Consider the following 21,550-nt stretch of genomic DNA (forward strand, 5'->3'; position numbering starts at 1 on the left):
CTTCTAACATTCTCTACCCCCTTAGACTATTTTATTTTCTTTATAGCAACGTGGATGGAACTGGAGAGTGTGATGCTAAGTGAAATAAGCCATACAGAGAAAGACAGATACCATATGGTTTCACTCTTATGTGGATCCTGAGAAACTTAACAGGAACCCATGGGGGAGGGGAAGGAAAAAAAAAAAAAAAGAGGTTAGAGTGGGAGAGAGCCAAAGCATAAGAGACTGTTGAGAACTGAGAACAAACTAAGGGTTGATGGGGGGTGGGAGGGAGGAGAGGGTGGGTGATGGGTATTGAGGAGGGCACCTTTTGGGATGAGCACTGGGTGTTGTATGGAAACCAATTTGACAATAAATTTCATATATAAATAAAAAATAAAGTACTGATCACTGACTCTCCCTGAGAACAAAGATCTTTTCAGTAAATCACACTGCATGCCTGGCTTTTAGCACAGTTCCTAGCTTGTAACAGAGCACTCAACGAATGTCTGCTGAATGGATGAATGAATTAAATGTACATACATACACACACCTACAGAACAACACAAATTCAAACACATAAAACTTCCTAGGAACAAGACCATGGCAATACCACTTTCTTCAATCATTTCCAAAGCCCTTAACTCAGTGTGGGCACACAGAGGGCACTTGGAGAATGAATGCTGAGTGAATTAAGAAGCATAGTTCATCACACACAAAACACACACAATGGACAACTTCAAGCACATCAATACTCATCCAGCATCTAATATAATAAAAATGATGGCAAAAACCATCCCAAATCCTTATAAAGGGATTCTGGAATCCTAGCTTCTAGGCCTCTCGTGCTGCCCTGGAATGTGTGCTCATCTCCAACAGAGCCCCTCTTGCCAAGTCTGTCCCTGGAAATATAGCCACAGCCTCATTACCTCTGGTGTCAAGCTTAAAAGAAAAGATAATAAATTAAATTACGTCCTGAAGTGACAAATTAATTACTAATTACATAATTACTTTATTATTTAGGTGCTAATCAGGAAAGTACTTTGAACAATCTCGAGTTTTCAGGAAAACAATGGTTTGACTCTCAATTATTTACAGAATTAGGTGTTAGCTTGCCAGCTGCATTTCTAGGCTTAATTCTTTTTTACAAGTGCTCTATAATTAATAGTGCAGGTTAGAAATAGACTGGCCTCTCCTCCAAGTAATTCACCAATGTAAAGCAAGACTTGGCTTGGGCTTTTTGGGTATTTTATGTGATAAAGGAATAATTGGGTTTGTTTCCACCCAACTGGTCTTTAAGAAAACACAGAAGGAGACTGAGACCATTTATAATTCTAATTTTTCACTGGCCTTTCATTTTCCAAAGGTGATCTCTGTCAGAAAATGCCTGACACTAAACATTCTAGTTTGGAAGCAATGGAATGCTGGCACTCCAGACTCTTTCCTTCCATAATGGAAATATTTATTCTGGAAGGAACCTCAGAACTGGGGGTGAAAGGAGGAGGGAATAAAGGGAGACAGCTCTCTCACCTTCAAATGTGTCTGCTCTAATCTACCCACTTGGGAGGCAGGCTCCTTGGTAAGGGCAAAGCCCCGGTTTAAACCCTGGAGCAGATGAGGGAACATTCTTAGCTTTTCTGGCCAACACTTTCTATAAACAACCTCTATGAATGCACTGACTCTCCATCTGGGCATGTGGGCATGCTGTTCCCTCTGCATGGAATACCCCTGCACCCGGCTAACTCCTCCTCCCTAGTTGGGTCTCTGCACAGGAGTCCTTCCCTCAAAGAAGTTCTCCCTCCTTTGTTCTCCCAAAGCCCATATTGCAATTTTCTCTGGACTTACTGCCTCTGGAAGTTTCCTTAAAGCTGAGTCTGGATTGGGCCCATTGCTGTGTCCCCAGAGCCTGCCACAGAGCAAACATCCAAGATGTGTGTGTGTGTGTGTGTGTGTGTGTGTGTGTGTGTGTGTGTTACTTCCCTTTATTTACAAAATCTACAAAAAGCACTCCAGCCTGATCTCCAGGCCCAGGATATACAGGTTACTCATGTAAATACTAAAAGCCAATACTCAAGATGTGTTATGAATGGATAATTATTGGTGAGTTTACAAGAACTTTCAAACTACTACAGTCCTCTGCATCTTCCAGTCTGAGGACCCTCCTATATACCACCTCCCTGCCACTACTATTTCATTTGATTTCATCTTTTTTTCTCTCTTGAGAAAGAGAATGGCCAGCATCTGACCCACATGTAATTAATGTCACAGACACTGTGCAGGACACTTTCTTACACAGCATTTCATCTGATCTTCACAACAGTTCTGCAAACAGGCATTGGTTTTGGTAACTGAGGGAGTTGATGCCCAGAGAGTTGCCTGGGATCTTACAGCTACTGAATGCATGAAATAAACCAAACCTTTTCAAGGCCTTCTCCCATGCTTATTCCACTCTAAGTCATTGTGAATTCTCACAGAACCAATTCCCACTCGTGCAAACTAATACAGAGACGTAATACAACACACAATCTCCAATTAAATTCTACCTTCCTGTCACATGAGTGCCTACTGAACACCTGACATCTCAGGTCACTGAAGTGGGCGCTGCCAGGAGGACATGAAGGGAAAACAAGGTGGTTCTTGGAGATTACAGCCCAGTTTAGAAAGGGCATAAGAGAGAAAGAAAGCAACATGGGGACTCTTGGCTCGGTGTTCAATCAGTGAAGCTTTTCGCGGCAGATTTACCTTCCTAATTATGTTTTGCTTGGGCTAATATTAAGATGAGTTTTCATTCTCGGCACACACAACAGCTGGCATCAAAAGGAGGTGACTCAAAAGCTTGCTATGTGGTGGGGACAGCCCACCCAAGACTTAAAGTAAGCCTCCAATCAGTCTCTTGGGACTGACTGACAGGAGCCAACTATATCTAATGGGTTGGGCAGCCTAGGACTGACAGGAGCCAACTATATCTAATGGGTTGGGCAGCCTAGACCAACACTGTTCTAGGACCACCATCGCTAAGTCTGCTCTTCTCAGATAACAGTGCCCTGGCTAAAATACTCTGTTCTTTCAGGACCCTGGAGAGGTTCTCAAGCCAAGGAACATGGCCTGCTTGGGAGGAATGACCCAACCCCACAAGGTAGGGCAGAGAGAGCCATCCTTCAGAGCAGATCAATACTATGAGAAACTTCCAAGCCAGGAACAACATCAATTTCTCTCTCCCAACCACAGCATCTATAGTCACAGATATCAAAACCACAAGGACCCAAGCTCTGTGTGGCACATCCAAACCATATATGCCACTTCTCCAGATTTTTCTCCACAGTTCCAGCTTCTCCTGGCTCCTCTAGAGTATCTCCTCCCAAGTAAGGACTCCCAGGGACATAAGAGAGACTCTCTTGGGGAATGCACACAGAGGGCCCAACCCCTGGTGTGGTCACAGCCTTAGAATCAGGCCCCCAGCCTGCACCAGCACTGGGAACTCAACTAAGTCACTTGGGCCTCTGCAAAGGGCTTTGTTGCCTTTTCCCAAACACTTGAAAAGCATCAACACATAGCAGTTAACTTAACTGAACTATAATAACTGATAGCCATTAAAACGGTTACTCTTCACAGGATTCTTACATTTTCTTAGACAGTAAACCCAGCACAAGAAGGTACCATGTCTGGGTTGGCTCACCATCATTTCTCTTCCCCTAGTGCAAGGCTAGGCACACAACAGACACTCATTACATATCACTCAAACGAACATATTTAACAAGGAACCAAGATATTAACCTAAAAATGAAAATGGTTATGGTGGGGCTCCAGAAATCCCACTAGAGCAAGAAGGCATTATTTGGACTAGCAGGGTCTTCCCAAGGCTGGGAAATGGTGCCAGAGGCTATAAACTGGGCTTCGACAAAGCCTTAAACCTCCTGGTTCCAAGAACCAGCTACCTACCTCCCTCTGAGGAACTCTGACTCCACCACCCACAGCAAACCCCACTTCGTGCTCAGGGAGCTGCTCCTCCTATGCACCTCTGTTAACCCAAGGCTCTAGGAAGACAACTGAAGGGGCATAGGAGGTGAGAGCTACTAATGCAATGGGGCCCGGCCCTGATGAGGCTCCTCTTTGTGGCAGAGATTTGGGGCAGGAATAGTGGCTTTGCCTAAAGCAGGTCCTCAGAGAGCAGTCTTCTGGGTCATCCCCCACCCGCCCAGCCCCAGGAATGAGGCCCATACACACCATTGATGGTAAGGTGGACCCAGCTACCATTGTGAAAGGTGTCATATTGTTGGTCCAGCATGAGCACTTTGCACTCGTACCAGCCCTGGTCCTCAGAGCGAACCTGCTCCAGTCGCAGGGATGCTTTATCATGAAGACTTGCCCGGCCTGCAGGAAGAAAGTGGACAAAAGCCCAGGAGGCCATCAGGGTGAGGCTAGCAGTGTGACACCTGCCAAAGGCAGAGGACCCATTGTAACCTTCAAACCATTTCCCATGATAGGACCCCAAAATAACACCTCGCACCAATCCCAGGCAGTAGGCTGAAAGGAAAAGGCACGCAGCCTTGCCATGGAGCCACTCTCCTGGTCTCGGCTGGCCCAGCCCTGCTGCAACTGTAACTCTGGGTTTGGCCCTGGGAAGAACCTCAGTCCCTCAGAATACTCCTATTCTTTTGGAGATCTCTTGGGATAAAGGAAAGGCATGGGGGATGCAAAGCTGAAGAAAGAGAGTGGGAGGGAGCGAGGGAGGGAAGCAAAAGTGCAAATAGAAGAAGGTGAGGTATGGGACTCTAGAGCAGACCCTAAACCTCAATTCAGGCTGAGTGACATTCTTCTCCCACCTGGGTCCCCACCACCAGCATCTCTCTGCCTGTCTTCCCTATGGTAAAGCAGAGGAAAGGCAGGCCAGGGACCAGGGTGGAGAGGTCCCCTCCAGGTGCTGCTGCCCATGCCTGAGACACTGCACATCTAGCCAGAACCCAGTGTCCCCAAGAGCTAAGACGCCAGAGCCCATAAGCCCAAGAATGAGGACAGGGCTGGCAAGCAGAGCAAAGGCCCCCCAGCTACCCTCCTTAACTCCATCCTCCTCCCCATTAGGAGGCCATCTTTGTCTCACTCATGGTGATGAGATGGTAAGAACTCGGCAGGAGCAAGCAGAATGGGAGTCTAAAATGAGGATACAAAGCACCCCTCAGGGTCCACCTTCCCCTCACCCACCACCTCAGCCCAGCCCTCAATGCCATGTCACCACCTTCTCAGTTTTCATCCTGTCTCAACACTGGCAATCTGCCTAAAAACCAGAGCATCAAATGGCCAAAAACAGAGTGAGAGAGAGAGATAAATGGAAGCTTTCTGAGAGATGCAAATCAGACCTCAGAAGTCTGACCTCAAAGTCCTGCCAGCTTCCTGTCTTCCATTAAAATTCCAGCACACATATGCACACGCGCGTGCACACACTCCTACACGCATGCATGTCCCATGCTCTCCTCCCTGGCAGGTTGGCAGACAGGCACTGGCAGTGACTCACAGTGAGGCCCCTTCTAGCAGGTGGAACCACAGAGCAAGACACCGAGGGGACCAGTAGGAGAGAGGCTGGAGCAGCAGAGGAGGCAGACAGCAGGTGCAAGCCACAGCCACAGCACTGCCCGGACCAGCCTCAGACATTTACTTCCACTGCTCATGGATGGGATGAGGCCCCAACTTCAGAGCTAGAGGGAGGGAGTGGGCACAGGCAGACAGAACAAAGTCTACAGTGCCACCAGCATACCTGGCCAAGGGCAGCAGGGCTCTGACTCAGCTTCTTTCTGCACAGAGCTCCCCTTCTGCCCAGCTCTCCTCCCCTGCATGGTGGGCTCTCTAGGCTTCCCTGTCCTTACTCCTGCCTCTGCCCCTACACATCCATAGCTGTGCAGTGATGCTTTGTGTCTGCACCACCTCCTCTTCCCTCTCCTCCCCACCACTTAATTAAAACCTACCAAAGTGCAAACGATGGGAGGAAAGAGGCAGAGACTATGGAGAAAAGATAACAGACCAGTAAGAAAGATAAGAAGCAATAGAAAGGCAGGAGGAAGAGTGCCATGACCATAACCACTGAGAGCAAAACCCAGGAGAGGAAACAAGCAGCCCCGTGCAGCCCAGAACTTACCTGCATACTCAGGGTCCACATGAGGGGGATAGTAGCCAAACTTGATGAAGATAGGGATGGGCACCCCAAACTTGAACCACTCCACGACATAGGGTGGGGGCTGTCCCGTCACTGGGTGAATCACATCGCATCGCAGGACCACGCCCTCACCGGCTCTCGCAGTAACAAACTCAGGCTCCTCTCGAAGGCCGTGGGCAGCTAATGGGTCAGCAAAGTTGGGATGCACAAAGGGAAATGACAAGGAGATCCTGCCCCAGCAGCCCAAGAGGCAGCCCCTTGCCCATGTCTAGGGACCTCTGCATTCCCACTTCCTCCCCAAGGCAAGCGGCCCACCCCAGCCCTCCTCCTGAAAAGTAGTCCAGTCACTTCCCAGAAGGTCCTCAATATATTTTTAACCCCCTTAATCCCCTCTCTGCTCATACCTCCCACAGCTCTGGGGGCCCCAGCTATCCATGAACTTGAGACAGGTAGGAAGGGGAGCAGAAGAGGAGAGAGAAGCAGTTCTTTCCAGTCCTGCATGCCAAACCTTCCCTCCCCAATCCCAAAGAGCAGATCCATGACCATATCCTCCTCCTTTGAACTCCCAACAGTCCTAAGGAGTCTGGCTACTGAGAAAGTAAAGGGGCCTCAGCCTCTCTGTGGAGACCTGCAGCCTGGATTACAGAAGCCTGCTGTAGCAGAGGGTAAACATGGAATCTCTTCCTGTGCAGGATGCTTCCCACCAGAGCCTGGTAGGAGCTGCAGAGCCAGCCTCCTCCTACGCCCCACCCCCAGCTCAGCCTGATGTTCACAGCACAAAACAAGAGTACTCCATACAGGAGCAGGGGAATCCCTAACAAGCTGAGCAGAGGCTGCTCATGGCAACACCAGAGGGAAAACCCCACAGGCCTGACTAGCCTCTCCAGGCTCCTCCCTCCCACGCCCCACCGCACCTGCTACAAAAAGGGGAACAGAAGGGTCCTCCAGCCCTCCAAATTCCAAGCCCAAGACATCACCATTAGGATAGCAGTATGCTGGGGGCAGAGCAGGGATCCTGGGGCTGCTAAGTTCAGCCAGCTAAGGAGAAATCACCCCACCTTTAGTAGATGATAAAACATATGGCTGGATAGGGTGCGCCTATCCTCTTGGCAGCAGGAGGGCAAAGTGGAGACAGACCCATCCCCACCCACAAGCTGGAGGACACAGAGGACAGGCTAACTCAGGCACTGCTTCTCTCACTGGTCAGCCTGTTCATGAGCCCCTACAGGAGGCATGCCACCCCCACCTCCAGCCTAAAACTGCTCCCTCCCGCATGAAGCCTCCGTGCCCACAAAGTCACCTTGTCGAGCTTGCTTCCCAGTGAAGGGGACAGCCTGGAGAAGCCTCTTCTTCCTGGCTTTCCTCACACTACCCAACACAATTACAGAGGAGACCTCCCAGGCTCTCCCCATCCAAACTCACCTCCCCTCCCAGTCCCTGCTGGGCCGCTCCAGGCAGCACCAAGGACAGCAGCTGTTCTACTAGCAGTGCAAAGCCAAGAGTTGATGGACCCTCCCAACACAGAAAGGATGCCCAAAAGAACAGCGTGTCTGTTTGTCTGTCTGCCTGTCATGGTGCTTCTGTATCTGACTCTTACTGCATCTCTGACCCCTGTGTGCTACTGCCTGTCTCCTTATCTCATCTCTCTGCTTCATGTCTCTGTGTCTTTGGCTCTTTCTATGTGTCTGTCTCTCTGATTCTGTCTTCTGGTTCTGAGACAGAAGTCTCTCTCCTACTCCTTCTTCATGTGTCTCTGTGCTGTTCCATCTCAAATCTTCAAGTCTCTCTGTCTCTGCCTCTTCCTCTTTAGCTCTCCCTCTATGAGGATGCTTCTACTTGTCTTTCTTGGTTTGTCTGTGTGTGTGTGTGTATTGGGGAAAATATGTGGATTTCTTTTCACCTATGTACTGAGAAGGGATTCTGCCTGCTTTTCTGTGTGGAGGTACCTCTATGTGCTTATGTTTCTGTGTTTGCGTCTGTGTCTGTCTGCATGTTCGCTGTTCATCTGTGTCTCTCCTTCTCTCCCTCCCCATCCCCCTCTCCCTCTCCTCCCTAAGTTGCGGAAGGAGGAGGAGGCAAGCCCTTCTAGAAGCTGATTGGCTACTGGTGACATCACTGTTTTCTAGAGAAAGAGCTAAGATCACAGAGTATTTTTGGAGCAGAGCGGGAGTGTTGCACTCACCTGCCAGAGGCCCCAGCAGGTTTCCCAATACCCCCACCCCCAACCTTGTTTCAGGCTAGGTTTGAATTCCAACCCCTCAGGGAAAGCTCCAAGAAGGCCCAGCTGCAGCAGGCACCTCCCCCACAGCCCCAGAGGCACCTGGATAAGGACAGAGCCTGCCTCCTAGCCTCCAGGAGCACAAAGGCTGATCCTGGACCCAGAAAGAATGGGCAAACAGTAGGCACCATGTGTGAACAGGGGGAGCAATGTGTGTGTGCATATGTGAATGTGTGTATATGAGGCTGCTCTTGGCAAAAGGATGTATGTGTGGATACATGCCTGTGTGTATGTGACTAGCTCTTAGCAAATGGACAAGGATGAGTGGGGGGGGGGGGGGATGCTGCATGTGTGAGTGTGTATACGTTTGTGACTGTGTGTGTATAGCACAGACTTTCCAGGAGGTTAAAGGAGGAAATACAGGAGCCTGGGAGAAGAGGAAGGAGGTATTCAGGGCCTAGTTACCTGGTGTGCAGGACAGAGGCTGTCCACAGAAGGGGGCCCCTTCCCAGGGCTTTGGCCCCTAGAGCCTAAGGCAAGAGGCAGAGGGGCAAAGAAAATGACCAGCTCTGCTGAGCAGGTGGTTGCCCACTTTTAGCAGTGAAGCTTGGCTCTGTAGCACCATGGCTACTGGGGTTGAGGGCTCTGGAGAGCAATGCCAGGAGGTAGGTTGGCTCCAAAATGGGTTCCCACAGTACCTCCTGCTCAGTGTTGCCTCATTCACACCTCCCCCAGCACTGGGGCTGGCTCCAGGTTTCCACTTCCACCCCCAGCCAGCCCCTGGGCTCAGGACTGAGCACCCAACCCAAGGCCCACCCCCAAGCCAGTCAGCCCCATCCCTCATCTCTGCACAAGGACCCTTTCAACCAGGGACAAGCAGCTGGAGAGAGGACTCAGTGAGATAAGCATCCCAAATATGATAAGCAAGGCAGAAAGAGATGGAGTTTCCCAAGAAGAAAGCAGAGGCGTGGGAGCTCCTGGCCCAGCCTCTGCACTTGGTTCAACCCATTTGGTTTTCTGAACCCTGAAGTACTTATCACCTTCCTCAACTCCTCAACACACATACACACACACACACACACACACACACACACACACACACACACACACCACTCTCACTCCATCACCTACAAGCACTTCTTCCTAAGCCTGATCCTTCCTGAGCCAAAGCATGTCTAATAAAACACTTTCTCTAGAAAAGCTCAAAGCATGAAACAAAAGTAAACAGGGTGGCAGTAAATAGGGAAGGGGTGCTTGATGGAGGAGAAACTCTCACCTAGGACACCAAACCCAAATTGAAGACTTTGAAAGAGACTCAAGAAACCAGGAAGGAGAGAGACACAGAGACAGACACAGTGCAAACCTGACACAGGAAGAGCCTAGCCCACAACAAGAAAGAGAACTCTGGGGCACAGAGGACCCAAAGACATAGGCCTTCATAGGAGCCCAGAATCAGGAAGACAGAGCAGAGGCTATTCGTTCAAGAAGCAAGTGGGCTTCTCCCCAGCAGATTGACTGGAGCAACTGCCAGTGGGCAGGGGGGCAAGAGGAGGAGAAGGAAAGGATCGAGAGTGACCTGAAGTGAGGAGGGGCTGCAAGAGGCAGAGACACCCCCAGGCCCCTTCCCCACCAAAGAAGCCTACAGCAGCCCAAAGAAGTGTGGCAACAACCTCAGAGGGGAAACTGGCATCTGCAGGAGTGAGGGTGGTAGGAGCCCATGAAGTGCCCTGGATTCCACATACCTGTTTTAGAGAAGGCAGGAAACAGCAATACCCTAAGCCAAGCAAATCTGCATCTTGGGGCTCTGCCCAGCCCACTTTGGAGTTGTTTTCCCAGGATAGGGTAGAGAAAGCAGGAGAACAAAGGAAGATGAGGTAGCCCCTGCAGTCTGGCTGACCTTTCAGGAAGCCCATAGGGTACAGGTCTCCTGCTCTCTAGGCCAGGTGGTGCCCAGCAGGCAGCCAAGTCCAGGTTGCCATTGGATCCCCTGTGGACATAGAACCATGAGGAGCCAGGCTCTGGCACAGCCCTTGTGCCCCACACTTACAGCCTGGGGCTCTTCCACCAGAGCAGGGCTGGGGGAGGAAGGGTACCTGAGAATGAGAAACACTAAATGCCTAAGAAGTTCTAGGAGCCAGGGCAGGGAGAGCTTCAGCTGTCAAGCAACCAAACTTCCTCTAAATACCTACCACATACCAGGCTCTGTGCCTGGCGTGTAACACAAATTTCACTTAATGCTCACAATGCCCACCTGATAGAAATACTACCAGCTCGTTTTCACAAATGAGCAAACTGGGAGGCTACCTGGCTCAGCCAAGTCACTCAGGTACAAGTAGGGGAGTCAAGCTCCAGTTGCTGTGTCTCCTCCTCCTCTTTGCCCACACTCATTGACAATATCCTGACCAACCACAGGCCCAGGCACCACAGCCTCTCCCACATTGCATCCCAGACATCCCAGACACTTTCCTCCCTGAGTCAGAGGGCAGACCTTCTCCACTACACATTCTGCTTAGGTTCCAACAGCCAGACCCATGCAGCCCAAGACTAGAAAAGGATGACAAGGTGGGTCTGTTTCAGAATGCAGCTGGTGCTCTCTGGCTGGCTCTGGGCTCAGCACTACTCGGCACCTCTGGCTACGTTTGGCAGTGGCTACCATAAGGGAAGACCACCGGGTGAAGACCAGCCTCCTTCATTCATGAGTACAAATCCTTACTGAAGCCACTGCTGCTGCCTCCTCCTCCTCTTCCTCCTCCTCCTCCCCTTCTTCCTCCTGCTCCTCCATCCCCTCCTCCCCCCGCCCTGCCTCTTTGTCCCCAGCCCCCTCATCCTCTGGGCACCAGACTCCCAAACCACAGGCCTGTTGTCTAATAATACCAGCGACAGCCACCGCCACCTCCATCTGCCAGCCTAAAAATAATCCCTGCTAGTCCAAAAAAGGCACAGCCCCCAATAGTCCCCCAATCGCTCCTCCCCAACAAGCCAGAAGGCTCCAGGAGATTCCAGGAAGCCGGGGACTCAGGCTCCCAAGGAGCCTCCCACAGAGGTACACACCCAGAGGGATGGCAGGAGGAAAGCAGAGAACAGAATCCCTATTGCCCAAAGCAAAGAACACTCTACAAATATGAGATAGACAAGAGGCCTGTGTCCAAAACATCTGGTCATGTCCTTGTTCTTTCCAGAAGGCAGGTGGGCTAGAAGTCATCTGGCCATCATTCTGCCTCCATCAAGAGCCCCCACACCCAGCCTAAGCAGGTTCTCAGAAATGTCCCTACCTTCCATGGTCTCCATCAGTGTCCTCCCAGCCCTTCTGGCCCCCACTCCCCATTAAACCTCTCAGGGTGGGAAGTCAGAGGTCAGGTGAGCCCAGACCAGCCCTAGCCAGCAAACCCTCCCATCTTCCAAACAGCAAGGCATGGAGGAGGGAGGGGCAGGAACTGCAGGCCTCCTTCCTCCTGTAGGTGACTCCTTCCTAACCCTCTTGGCTGGGCTCCCCTCGAAGCCCATGAGGCAGTGATGCTATTAGCAACTTTAATTTGCTCTCAGCTAGATTGTATTTCCAAGAGCCTTTTCCCCATGAGCCACTGACAGGAAGCAGTCAGTAATTCAACCTCCACTCTGCTCCTTTAATGGCTCCTCAGCAGAAAGGCAAAGCCACACCCCACCCCTGCCACCTGAGTGGAGGCCTGCACCCTGCACACTCACACGTGGCCATGTGCACACATGTGTTCCAGAGCAAACAGGCAGGCCAGCCCAGCCAGGTGAGGACACCACGAGCTCTGCCTGCCACTAGGCCACCCTCCTCTCCTCAAGGAAGACAAGATAAGAAAGAAAGGGGGAAATTGAAGCTCCATATTTACTTACAGTAAGGTGTCAGCATTCCCTACTCTGAAACCAGAAAATAAGGACAATGGCTCACCTTATACAATTTGTGAAGGCAGGCCTGTGTGCAAGCTGTCTGCCACAGACCTTCCTGGTGGGTGCCTGTGACCAGGATGGAGGTAAGGGGAAATGTGGAGGGGAGGGGGGGCTGGAGACACAATGACAGGCAGAGGGGACTATCCCAGTCCCTTCTCTTCTCAGGACAGTTAAGCTGGTTGGCACTTCCCTCAAAGCTTTGGCTCACATGGAATTGTCCTCCAAAACCCTTACAGAGGCCCTGTCTCTGCTCACCAGTCTCCTGCTTATTCACGCAAGAGAGAACAAAAAAGCAGGAAGATTCCTAAGAAAAATAGGTCAGCTGCCTCGGGCAGATCACGCTGGCACCCGTGGGCAGTGCCCCTGAGGGGGCCAGGCTACAAGCTGCCTCTGCAGTCCCAGCACCCTCTCCCATCTCCCCAGGGACCCAGCCCCTTCTCTACTCTATCTAGAGTGCACTGGGTTAACAGGCAACTGATGCCAGAGCCCACTGTAGCAAGACAGGCCCATTTTTTGTCCCCTGGAGCTCTGTCTGAGTTTGTCCCCCATTTAGGCTTTCTCTCAGGGACATCAGACATCCTTCAATCCAGTCCCTGGGCTAAGCCTCCAACTTTGGAAACTTCTGGGCTGTCTAGACTCAGGTACAGAGCAGGGGGATAAGGAAAGTAAGACATCTGCTCTGAGTACAGTCTGGCTGCCAACTATAGCACTTGGAGGGGAGTGACTCCCCACCTCGTGCCTGGAGCTTAACTGTCCCCCTGTCATCCTGCATTCTATACACATGCATGCAAACACTCAAGTGCACACCCACACACACAGGTGTGTGCACACACATGCACACACATAAAAGCACAGGCATGTATACATACACACACATAGAGGCATGTGCACACATCTCCAGACAGCTCACACCAATTACAGCTATTTTCATAATTCAGATCCACTCTTCACACAAGCTGCTTAACCAATGCTAGGGAGCAGACAGAAGAAAACTGCCCCCCTGAAACCCTGGGCCCCAGCCTGAGAAGGTCACAGGATGTGTCTAGGAAGAGAGGAGACTTTCAAGGGGAGGAAAAGTGCGTTAAATCTCAGGCCTAGCCCTGTATAGAACATATCTCCCGGCCTTCACTTCCCTCCCCCTGCCAGAACACAGGAAGGCTGGGAGAGAGAAGAAAGCAGCCAGCAGGCCTGAGAAAGACAGGGCCAAGGGAGAAGAGAGAGCAGCAGGCCAGGCTCTGAGAGCCGCGCCCTGGCTGGGGTGGGCAGAGGGGAGAGAAAACGCAGGCATCAGAAGAGCAGTGCCAGGAGCCAGGAAAGAGGGAGGAGCAGAGAGATGCTGAGTTTCAGCATCTCCCCAGCTAGGCAGCCTCTGCTCCTTGGGTAACCAGATCCCAGCTTTCTGTCTCAGAGCCACAAACATGAAACCACTGAACTCTGGGACCTGCCTACTCCAAGTCTGGCACATGTTGGGCCTCAGGTCAAGAGCTGAAAGCTGATTCTTCCCACTGCCCCTTTGCCATGCCCTTTCCAACACATCCCTTCCTCAGCTTCTCCCAGGGTGTGTGCTGCCAGACACACCCCTGTCTCTGGCAAGTGTGCGAGGGATGCACACACACAGGCACGCGCACACACACACACACACACACACACCACTTGGCTACTTGCTGAGCAGAGTCCTTTGCTGATGGACTGCCCATGGGGTCTTGCTAGCAGCCTCCTGGTCTAAATCTCCTCCCTCTCATCTTCATCAGCAAAGGGAAGAAGGGAGAGCTAAGGCCAGGCACTCTACCAGTAGGATCTGAGTCAGAACCCCACTTTATTTGGGGACACTGTAGTCAGGGATCGTCCAACCACAGAATCTGTGGTTGAAAGGAGGAGGCAGCCTTGGGAATAAAGGTCCAGACTTCTTCTCCCCTATGGGAGGTCCAGAGTCATCTAGGCATGGCCCAAGGTCCTGCCCCAAGTTTCCTCAGTCCAGGATGTTGAGGCTTCAATCGCCATCTTCCAGATTCCAGATGCCTATCTTCTCCCTACCCTCCCCAACCTCTCCACTGACCTCAATCACCTCCCAGACACACATGATCAAAGTCAGATGGGAAGCCCATCCCTAACTGTCCCAACCCGACACTGGCTTAGGGGCCCATTCCCTTTTACCCCTCTGCTAAAGCAGCCCCCACTTCGGCCAAACCCTAAAGGTGGCATCTGAAAGTCCCTCCCTGTCAGAAATCTCCTCAGAAGTCACCTCTGCCAGTCAGACAAGAGCTGAGCTGTCACACAGAGCCAGCTTTTGAACAGTGACTGGTATTTCACATATGAGCCAAAACCCTGCCACACAGATCCCCTCCCTCTCCCCCCAGAGTCTGTGATGCTAGGACCTGCTTGGCTCCTGGGCTCCCTGCATCCTTCCCACAAGCCTCTCTGGCCACTGACAAACTCTGAGTTTTGCAGATCTTTCAAAGAATTTCCAAGTAGTCCTGAGGTCTGCACACCCTCTGCATACCTCCCTGGGATTCAGAGGAAAAAGGGGTTCTGCCCAGGCAAGGTCAGCCTGTGAAAGGGTACTTGATTCCTACAGAGGCAGTCTTCTGAACTTCCCTCAACACACTTCCATCTCCCAATGCCCTGAATGGTCCAAGGGAAAGAAACTGAGAAGGGGCCTGGAACTCCAGAGATACTGAATGTAATAATAATAATAATATTCACATTTATTGAGCAATTACTATATAACAGGTAGTCATTCATTTCTTTACAGCACTAATGTTCACCAAAAAACCCTGCAAGCTCATACTGTTAATCCAATTTTTCCATTGAGGCAAGTGACATTTAAAAGGTTGAGCAACTTATCCAAGGTCACAAGGCCAGCAAGTGGCAGAGCCAAGATATGAAACCAGATCATGTGACTCTATACCTAGGTCCTCAACTACCATATATATTGGCTTTTTAAGCTAAAAGGACTCCAAGACCAACAGAGGTGGCAGGCTCAAGGGTGCATGTCAAGCCATCCCAGACAGAAGGACCTCTCCACACCCAGAAAGAGGGTATAACCTTCATGCCCAATAACCTTCAATGTTGTTTGGAAGTCCTTCCTTCTGTCTAGCCATTCTGTGTGTTGCTGCCATTTGCCTTTATTCTGTGCTTAAACTTGCACAAAGTCCATTCCCCTCACCCTGACTTCTCCAGTTTAGAAGCTATTTCAGAGCCTCCTTTCAGTGTCTCTTTTTTATTCAAAGATCCCAGCAGCTCCTCTTGGTGCTTTCAGCGACAGTCCCATAGCAGGAACGTACCAAAAAATGGAGGGGAGGAGGACGAGGGCATTGGAAGACTACAAGGAAATAGGGGAAAGGAGGAGGCTGAAGCTAAGAACAATTTCTCACACACAACTCGACCGATCTCACGCCTACCCCCATTTCATAAGCTTCTGAATTTCCCTGGCCTCAGTTTTCCCACCTGACAAATGGAGGTTTTAAACCATCCAAGGCAACGTACCATTTAACAAAATTACCCTCCCTTCACCTTCCTCTGGTTCGGTTTTCAGACTCACTCCCCTCCTCCAATAGCATGGAAGACATTCCATTCTAGAAACTTTCTCAAATCATTCCTTTCTCCCCCTACACACCCTCAGACAAGAGAGGACCCTGTCTGTAAAAGGCGCCTCCAGCGAACCCCCTCTACCCTAGCGCGGCTGGGAGCGTGTTCTCTCTTTGCCGGGTCCTCCCTGCTGACTTCCACCCACCGACGGGTTTTCTCCCCGCTCTCCTCTCCTCCCAGCTTTGTGAACTTGCCCGCAGCTGGGTCGTGTCTGCGTGGTGAAAACGGTGAGCTCAGAGTCCTCGCACCCTCCGGGCTCTGCTCCTACTTCCATACAAGGGCCGAGAGCCTGGGGTGCCACCCAGAGGCTTGTAGGTCGCTTTGCCCGTCTCCAAAGCAAAAGCGCGCGCGCTCACGCACGCATCAACCAAGTCGCTGGCTTCCCTCTTGTCTCTTCCCCAGCTCAGACAGGGAAACCAGAAAAAGAGAAACCTCCCTCCGCTCCGAGATGAGGCAGTGGGGACCCCTACCCCGCCACCCTCACACCCAGCCAGCTCTGCCTCACAGCCGGTGAGGGCGACGTGGAGTCCGCACGCCTGGGGCCCGCTCTTAGGGAACTTTTGCCTGGCCAGGGCCCAGGTGAGGCTAAGACAGGCGCGGGACCCTGGCAGGGCTAGGCAAAAGCGGACACTCCTCTGAGCCGGCCAAGAGACTGCCTCGTTTAACCTGCTCTTCTCTTTCGGGGCTGCCTGCGCCCCCAACCCCGCAAGGGGAATCCAACCCCTAGCTGTCAGGATGTGTGATCAGAAGGGATGCGAGTTGGAGTTGGGGCGCCCGCAGGGTCGAAAAACCAGTCCCTTTAGCTAGCTAGCCGTGGGTGCCGAGAGTCCCAAGGCTGGACTGTGGAGCGGTGGCGCTGCGCGGGGCTCGTGCGTGCTGCAGCCTACCCAAACACCCACAAACTACCCGGCAGCCAGAGTTAGGAAAGCCGCAGACTCCCCAGCGCTAGAGAAGGCGGTTGCTCCGGCAAAGAGCACCTGGCTCGGCACGCCGGTATGAAACCCTGAGGCCGAAGGTGGACAAAGTCGACCCGGATCCCAAGATCTTTTCCCGAGTGCCAGGCAGCCCTTGGATTCCGGCCCCTTCCCACCCGGCCCCTCCGGCCCGCGGCCCACAGCGCTTCCCCGCAGTGCTCCGGAGCGCTCCTCAACCGAACCAGAGCCTCGCCCGCGGAAAGGCGCAACGCTCAGCGGGGCCGGGGAGCCCGAAACGAAGAAGAAAGGGCTGACGCCGCGGAGGGCCAGAGGAGGGGCGCTGCACTTCAACTCACCTTGAGCCGCAAGACCTCGGGTGCTGATCACACTTGCTATCAAAGTGGCCACATACCAAATCATAGTACTACCGCGCGCCAGCCAAGAGCCTCATCCTATCGCAAAGTGCTCCTGCGCCCGCACACTTCTCGCGCCCGAGCGCCTGCTCACGCCCGCTCGCGCCCGCCTACGCCCCACGCCGGTGCTCCTGCAGCCCCGCCGGCCCGCTCTCCATCCCTCCCCGGCTACGCTCGGCTCGGCGCGCAGCCTCCCCGGCCCCCGGCGCAGCGGCACCTGCACTACTAGCCCCGGCAGAGCGCAGCCAGCTCCACGGTGAAGCCTACCAGGGCCGGGCCTCCGGGACCGCCCCCACCGCCCTCCCATTGGACACTGCTCGCAAGCCTGGGGGCCGATTGGCTCGAAAGTCTGTCCGTTGTGGCGCGAAGGAGGCGAGCCCATTTCAAGGTGCGTTGAAGTGTGGCGAGCACAGAGCCGCAGAATCATGCGCATTGCCAGGGAGAAGGCGTTGTAGCGTCTCTGCTCTGTACTGTTCTCTGCTCACACTGCATGGCAAGTTCCTGGTGAAGGGAATGGTAGCTTCTTGGGCTTGCTAACGGGACCCTGGGAATCTCAATTACCCCAGAAATGTTAGAAGGGACGTCGCCCCCGCCCACCCAGGGAACCCAACATCCGGTTTCCAACCAGCAAAAAGCAGTTCCCTAGAGGACCATGCTGATTCAATGATGGGGAAACCCAGGAACGGGCAGGGCAGCCTGGGAAAGCTAGGGAACGTCCTTCACTGGAGATCTTTTCAAAGAGGTCACACAATATCCCCCGCCCCGCGCCACTCCTTTCCACACACGGACATTCTTCCCTCAGCAACGCACCCCCTTCCACCCAAACATGATATTGTTAAGTTAAGCTCCATCCGGCCTGAAGGCAGGGGGATGACTAAAATGACCTCCAAAAGTCACTCCAATTTAGAATGAGTCATTGGCTCAGCTGAAGGAGTGTCAGAGAATCTTCTCCCCCCCCCCCCCCCCCCCCGACACACACGTACACACACTACCACCCCCAGTGCAGGTCATTGTTGCTCATCATTAGTAAATCTCTACTTTGAGCAATAAAAGTGTTTTTTTTTTTTCCTTGTCTTAAAAAAGGCTGCCTCTTCATGCATAAAATTCCTCCCCTCCTCACCTATCTGAGAATTTAGTCCCATCTCAGCATCATGAAGCCAGGATGGATTTGTAGAGCAGTTTAGGGGTTTGGGATGGAGGGACCCAGGGAAAGGGGCTGATGGACTTCTTACTCCTACAGAGGAAGACAGATGAGGCAATTGCAAGGTCTCCATATTTCTCAGTCTCTCTACTCTAAACTCTCATCCCCTCCCCCAACACAGTTGTATCTGCAGAAGAAATAAATGAGTGTCATGGAAACATCTACTATAAACAATCACCTCACACCAGTGTTCTGAGGCTGCAGTGAAGATGTTTGTTCTTTCAAGGAGTGAAAGCAATGTGAGAGTGGCACAGTTCCCTAGGATGGGCTGTGGGCCAAGGAAGGAAGACATAGGGGCAGCAAAGGGGAGTTAAGGAATTTCACCCTCTCAAAGCATTCATTGGACACAAAGCACTGGCTTTGAGACATGAAGCTCCTAAAAGGACATGAAGCTCATAAAAGAGCAAGAAGGATACTTGCTTCTGGGAAAACACATCCACACAACATGCATCAAAACTGGCCTTGAGTGCTAGAGGAACAGCTTTCTCTGAAACCTGAGCCCTTTTAGCTCACGGTCAGCCAGGAGGTGGAAAATTGGGATCCCCCCTCCCCACCGCAGAGTACCAAACCCATGGTAAAGGTTTAGCATCTGGATATAATCTGGAGAACCAGAACATCCTACCACTACCCACCCACTCCGGTCATGTAAACACACTCAAGGTGCATAACACTGAGGCCATCTCTCCTTGGGCGTTTGCTTTAGTTTCTCTTTCTCTGCCTAGATGTCTTTCTTGGGAATATGAAGTGAATTGGAAGCTCTGAGCCCCCATTGATGGGCTAATTCCAGCCAGTATGCCAAAGAATAACAACTTCACTCTCAGCATACACACACACACACACACACACACACACACACACACACACACACACTTTCCCAGGGTTCTCGGGCTGTAAAGCCTTACTGGGATCCATTTGCAGAAATAGTGATAAGAGAATTCTTCCCTTTCCAAAACCTCCAAGCAGCTAACTGGTGTAGAGAGAAATGCTGAATTCCCAAGGGCAAGCCCCAGTTCCATAAGGAAGGAAGAGGGGTGAAAAGCATCTGTGCTCAGGTAAACATTCTTCCAGTGGGCATGCAGGGTAAGGAAAAAGATGGAGCCACTCTCATCATCCATCTTGATTGTATCTGCTTGGCAATCTTCTTTGTCCTACTCACTGTAGTGGTTTCTGCTAGGGAATTAAAACTGTCAGGTTGGCAGGAGGGGAAAAAAACCATAAAGAGCTTGATAGCATGAGTTGGGTTTGGAATGTGTACAAAAGAACTATCTAAAAAAGAGGCTAAATTTCTTCTGAATAAGACTATTGGAGATGGAGTGGAACAGGGAGTGAAGACAGAGAGCAAAGGAAATAAAATTGAGATACAAAGGGAAAAGTTAATAGCATCACCACCATCATCATCATCATCATCATCATCATCATCATCATCATCAGATATGTCTCAGTTTGGTTTCATCTCAGCTCAAAAGAGATATACTGTTCCAAGTAACAGTGAGGAATAGGTCCCAGTAAACCTTCACCTCTTGGCATATGGCTAATTTCTGGACCCAGGAAGGATGGCAGACCCTCTCTGGCATGGACACATCCAGTAGAGTATTTGAGATAAGCATGGACCCTAGCTGTCCAAGAGGGATGTTAGGGAAGAATGGAGCCTCTGTCATGAGCAGCTTCTAGGTACATGATTAATAATCAATGACAGTAATAAATGCAGTGTATGTATATCAGGTATAGGAGTATATGGCATCCCTTCTTTTTGGAAATACAAAATGCTAGTGTTATCAGTTACTCTATGAAAAAAAATACATCTAGCTGCCTACCTATATATATCCATAGGCCCTTGAAGCTGACAGAAGCTTCATATCTAGGAGAAGAGGATACCATCTGTACTCCTTCCTCATATCCACTGAGCAAGTGGGACTCAAAAACAATAGTCCACTCACCTGTCATCACTTAGCTTCCTCAGCAGTTGCAGACATCTCTGTAGAATCTAGGTTAGAACAGTTGTTAGGACAGCTGCCTGTGAGGAAGAGAGGCAGCTCTAAGTCAAAGCAATTTACCCAAAATAAGCACCAAAAAGCATGTTTAGTGTTTATATAATTAGGGAACTGTATCAGTTATCTTGTCGTATAGAAAACCATACCAAAATGTAGTAACTTAAAACAACAAGAGTCACTTATTTCCAAAAAAAAAAAAAAATCTGCAATTTGGACAGAGCTTGGTGGGGGTAGCTCTTGCCTACTTTGTATGGTATCTGACCAACTGGAGGATGGAGGCTGTGTTTCAAGATGGCTCACTCTCATAGCTGCCAAGTTGATGCTGGCTAGTTAGCCAAAGCTATAGGCAAAGCTGTAGTTCTTCTCCATGAGGGCTTTTCTACAGGCTGCTTGGACTTCCTCACAGCATGGAGGTTGGGTTCAAAGAGCTGCCAATCTAACAAAACCAAATGGAAGATGTTTTCCATACTGTTTGCCGGAGTGGCTGCACCAGTTTGCATTCCCACCACAGTGCAAAAGAGATCCTCTTTCTCCACATTCTCGCCAACATCTGTTGTTGTGTGAGCTGTTAATGTTAACCATTCTGACAGGTGTGAGGTGGTATTTCATTGTGGTTTTGACTTGTATTTCCCTGATGATGAGTGATGTGGAGCATTTTTTCATGTGTGTGTTCACCATCTGGATGTATTCTTTGGAGAAGTGTCTATTCATGTCTTTTGCCCATTTCTTCACTGGATTATTTGTTTTTTGGGTGTTGAGCTTGATAAGTTCTTTATAGATTTTGGATACTAACCCTTTATCTGATGTATCATTTGCAAATATCTTCTCCCATTCCATCTGTTGTCATTTAGTTTTGCTGATTGTTTTCTTCTCTGTGCAGAAGCTTTTTATTTTGATAAGGTCCCAATAGTTCACTTTTGCTTTTGTTCCCCTTGCCTCTGGAGACGTGTTGAGTAAAAAGTTGCTGCAGCAGAGGTCCAAGAGGTTTTTGCCTGCTTTCTCCTCTAGGATTTTGATGGCTTCCTGTCTTACATTTAGGTATTTCATCCATTTTTTAAATTTTTTGAATGTTTATTTATTTTTGAGAGAGAGGAAGAGAGACAGAGCATAAGTGGGGGAGAAGCAGAGAGAGAAGGAGCCACAGGATCCAGAGCAGGCTCCAGGCTCTGACCTGTCAGGACAGAGC

At 50.8% G+C, this 21,550-nt stretch overlaps 1 protein-coding gene across 3 annotated transcripts in view; it reads right to left on the reverse strand.

The window, feature by feature from the left end:
• IGSF9B (immunoglobulin superfamily member 9B) overlaps positions 1-17,345 on the reverse strand; it is a 50,763-nt gene extending 33,418 nt beyond the window's left edge. For 2 of the 3 annotated variants that reach the window (XM_040483580.1, XM_040483579.1), the window contains exons 1-3: positions 17,116-17,344; positions 6,107-6,304; positions 4,204-4,350 (exon numbers count right to left, since the gene is read on the reverse strand). In XM_040483580.1, coding sequence (XP_040339514.1) covers positions 4,204-4,350; positions 6,107-6,304; positions 17,116-17,179 — 409 coding nt within the window. In that variant the 5' untranslated portion in view covers positions 17,180-17,344. Of the gene's footprint in view, positions 1-4,203; positions 4,351-6,106; positions 6,305-17,115 lie in introns of all 3 variants that reach the window. The other variant, XM_040483581.1, reaches the window with a different exon arrangement.
• Between the last annotated feature and the right edge of the window lie 4,205 nt (positions 17,346-21,550).

This window comes from Herpailurus yagouaroundi, unplaced genomic scaffold (assembly GCF_014898765.1).
Source record: "Herpailurus yagouaroundi ecotype Mexico unplaced genomic scaffold, PumYag 161, whole genome shotgun sequence".
Classification (NCBI taxonomy): Eukaryota; Metazoa; Chordata; class Mammalia; order Carnivora; family Felidae; genus Herpailurus; species Herpailurus yagouaroundi.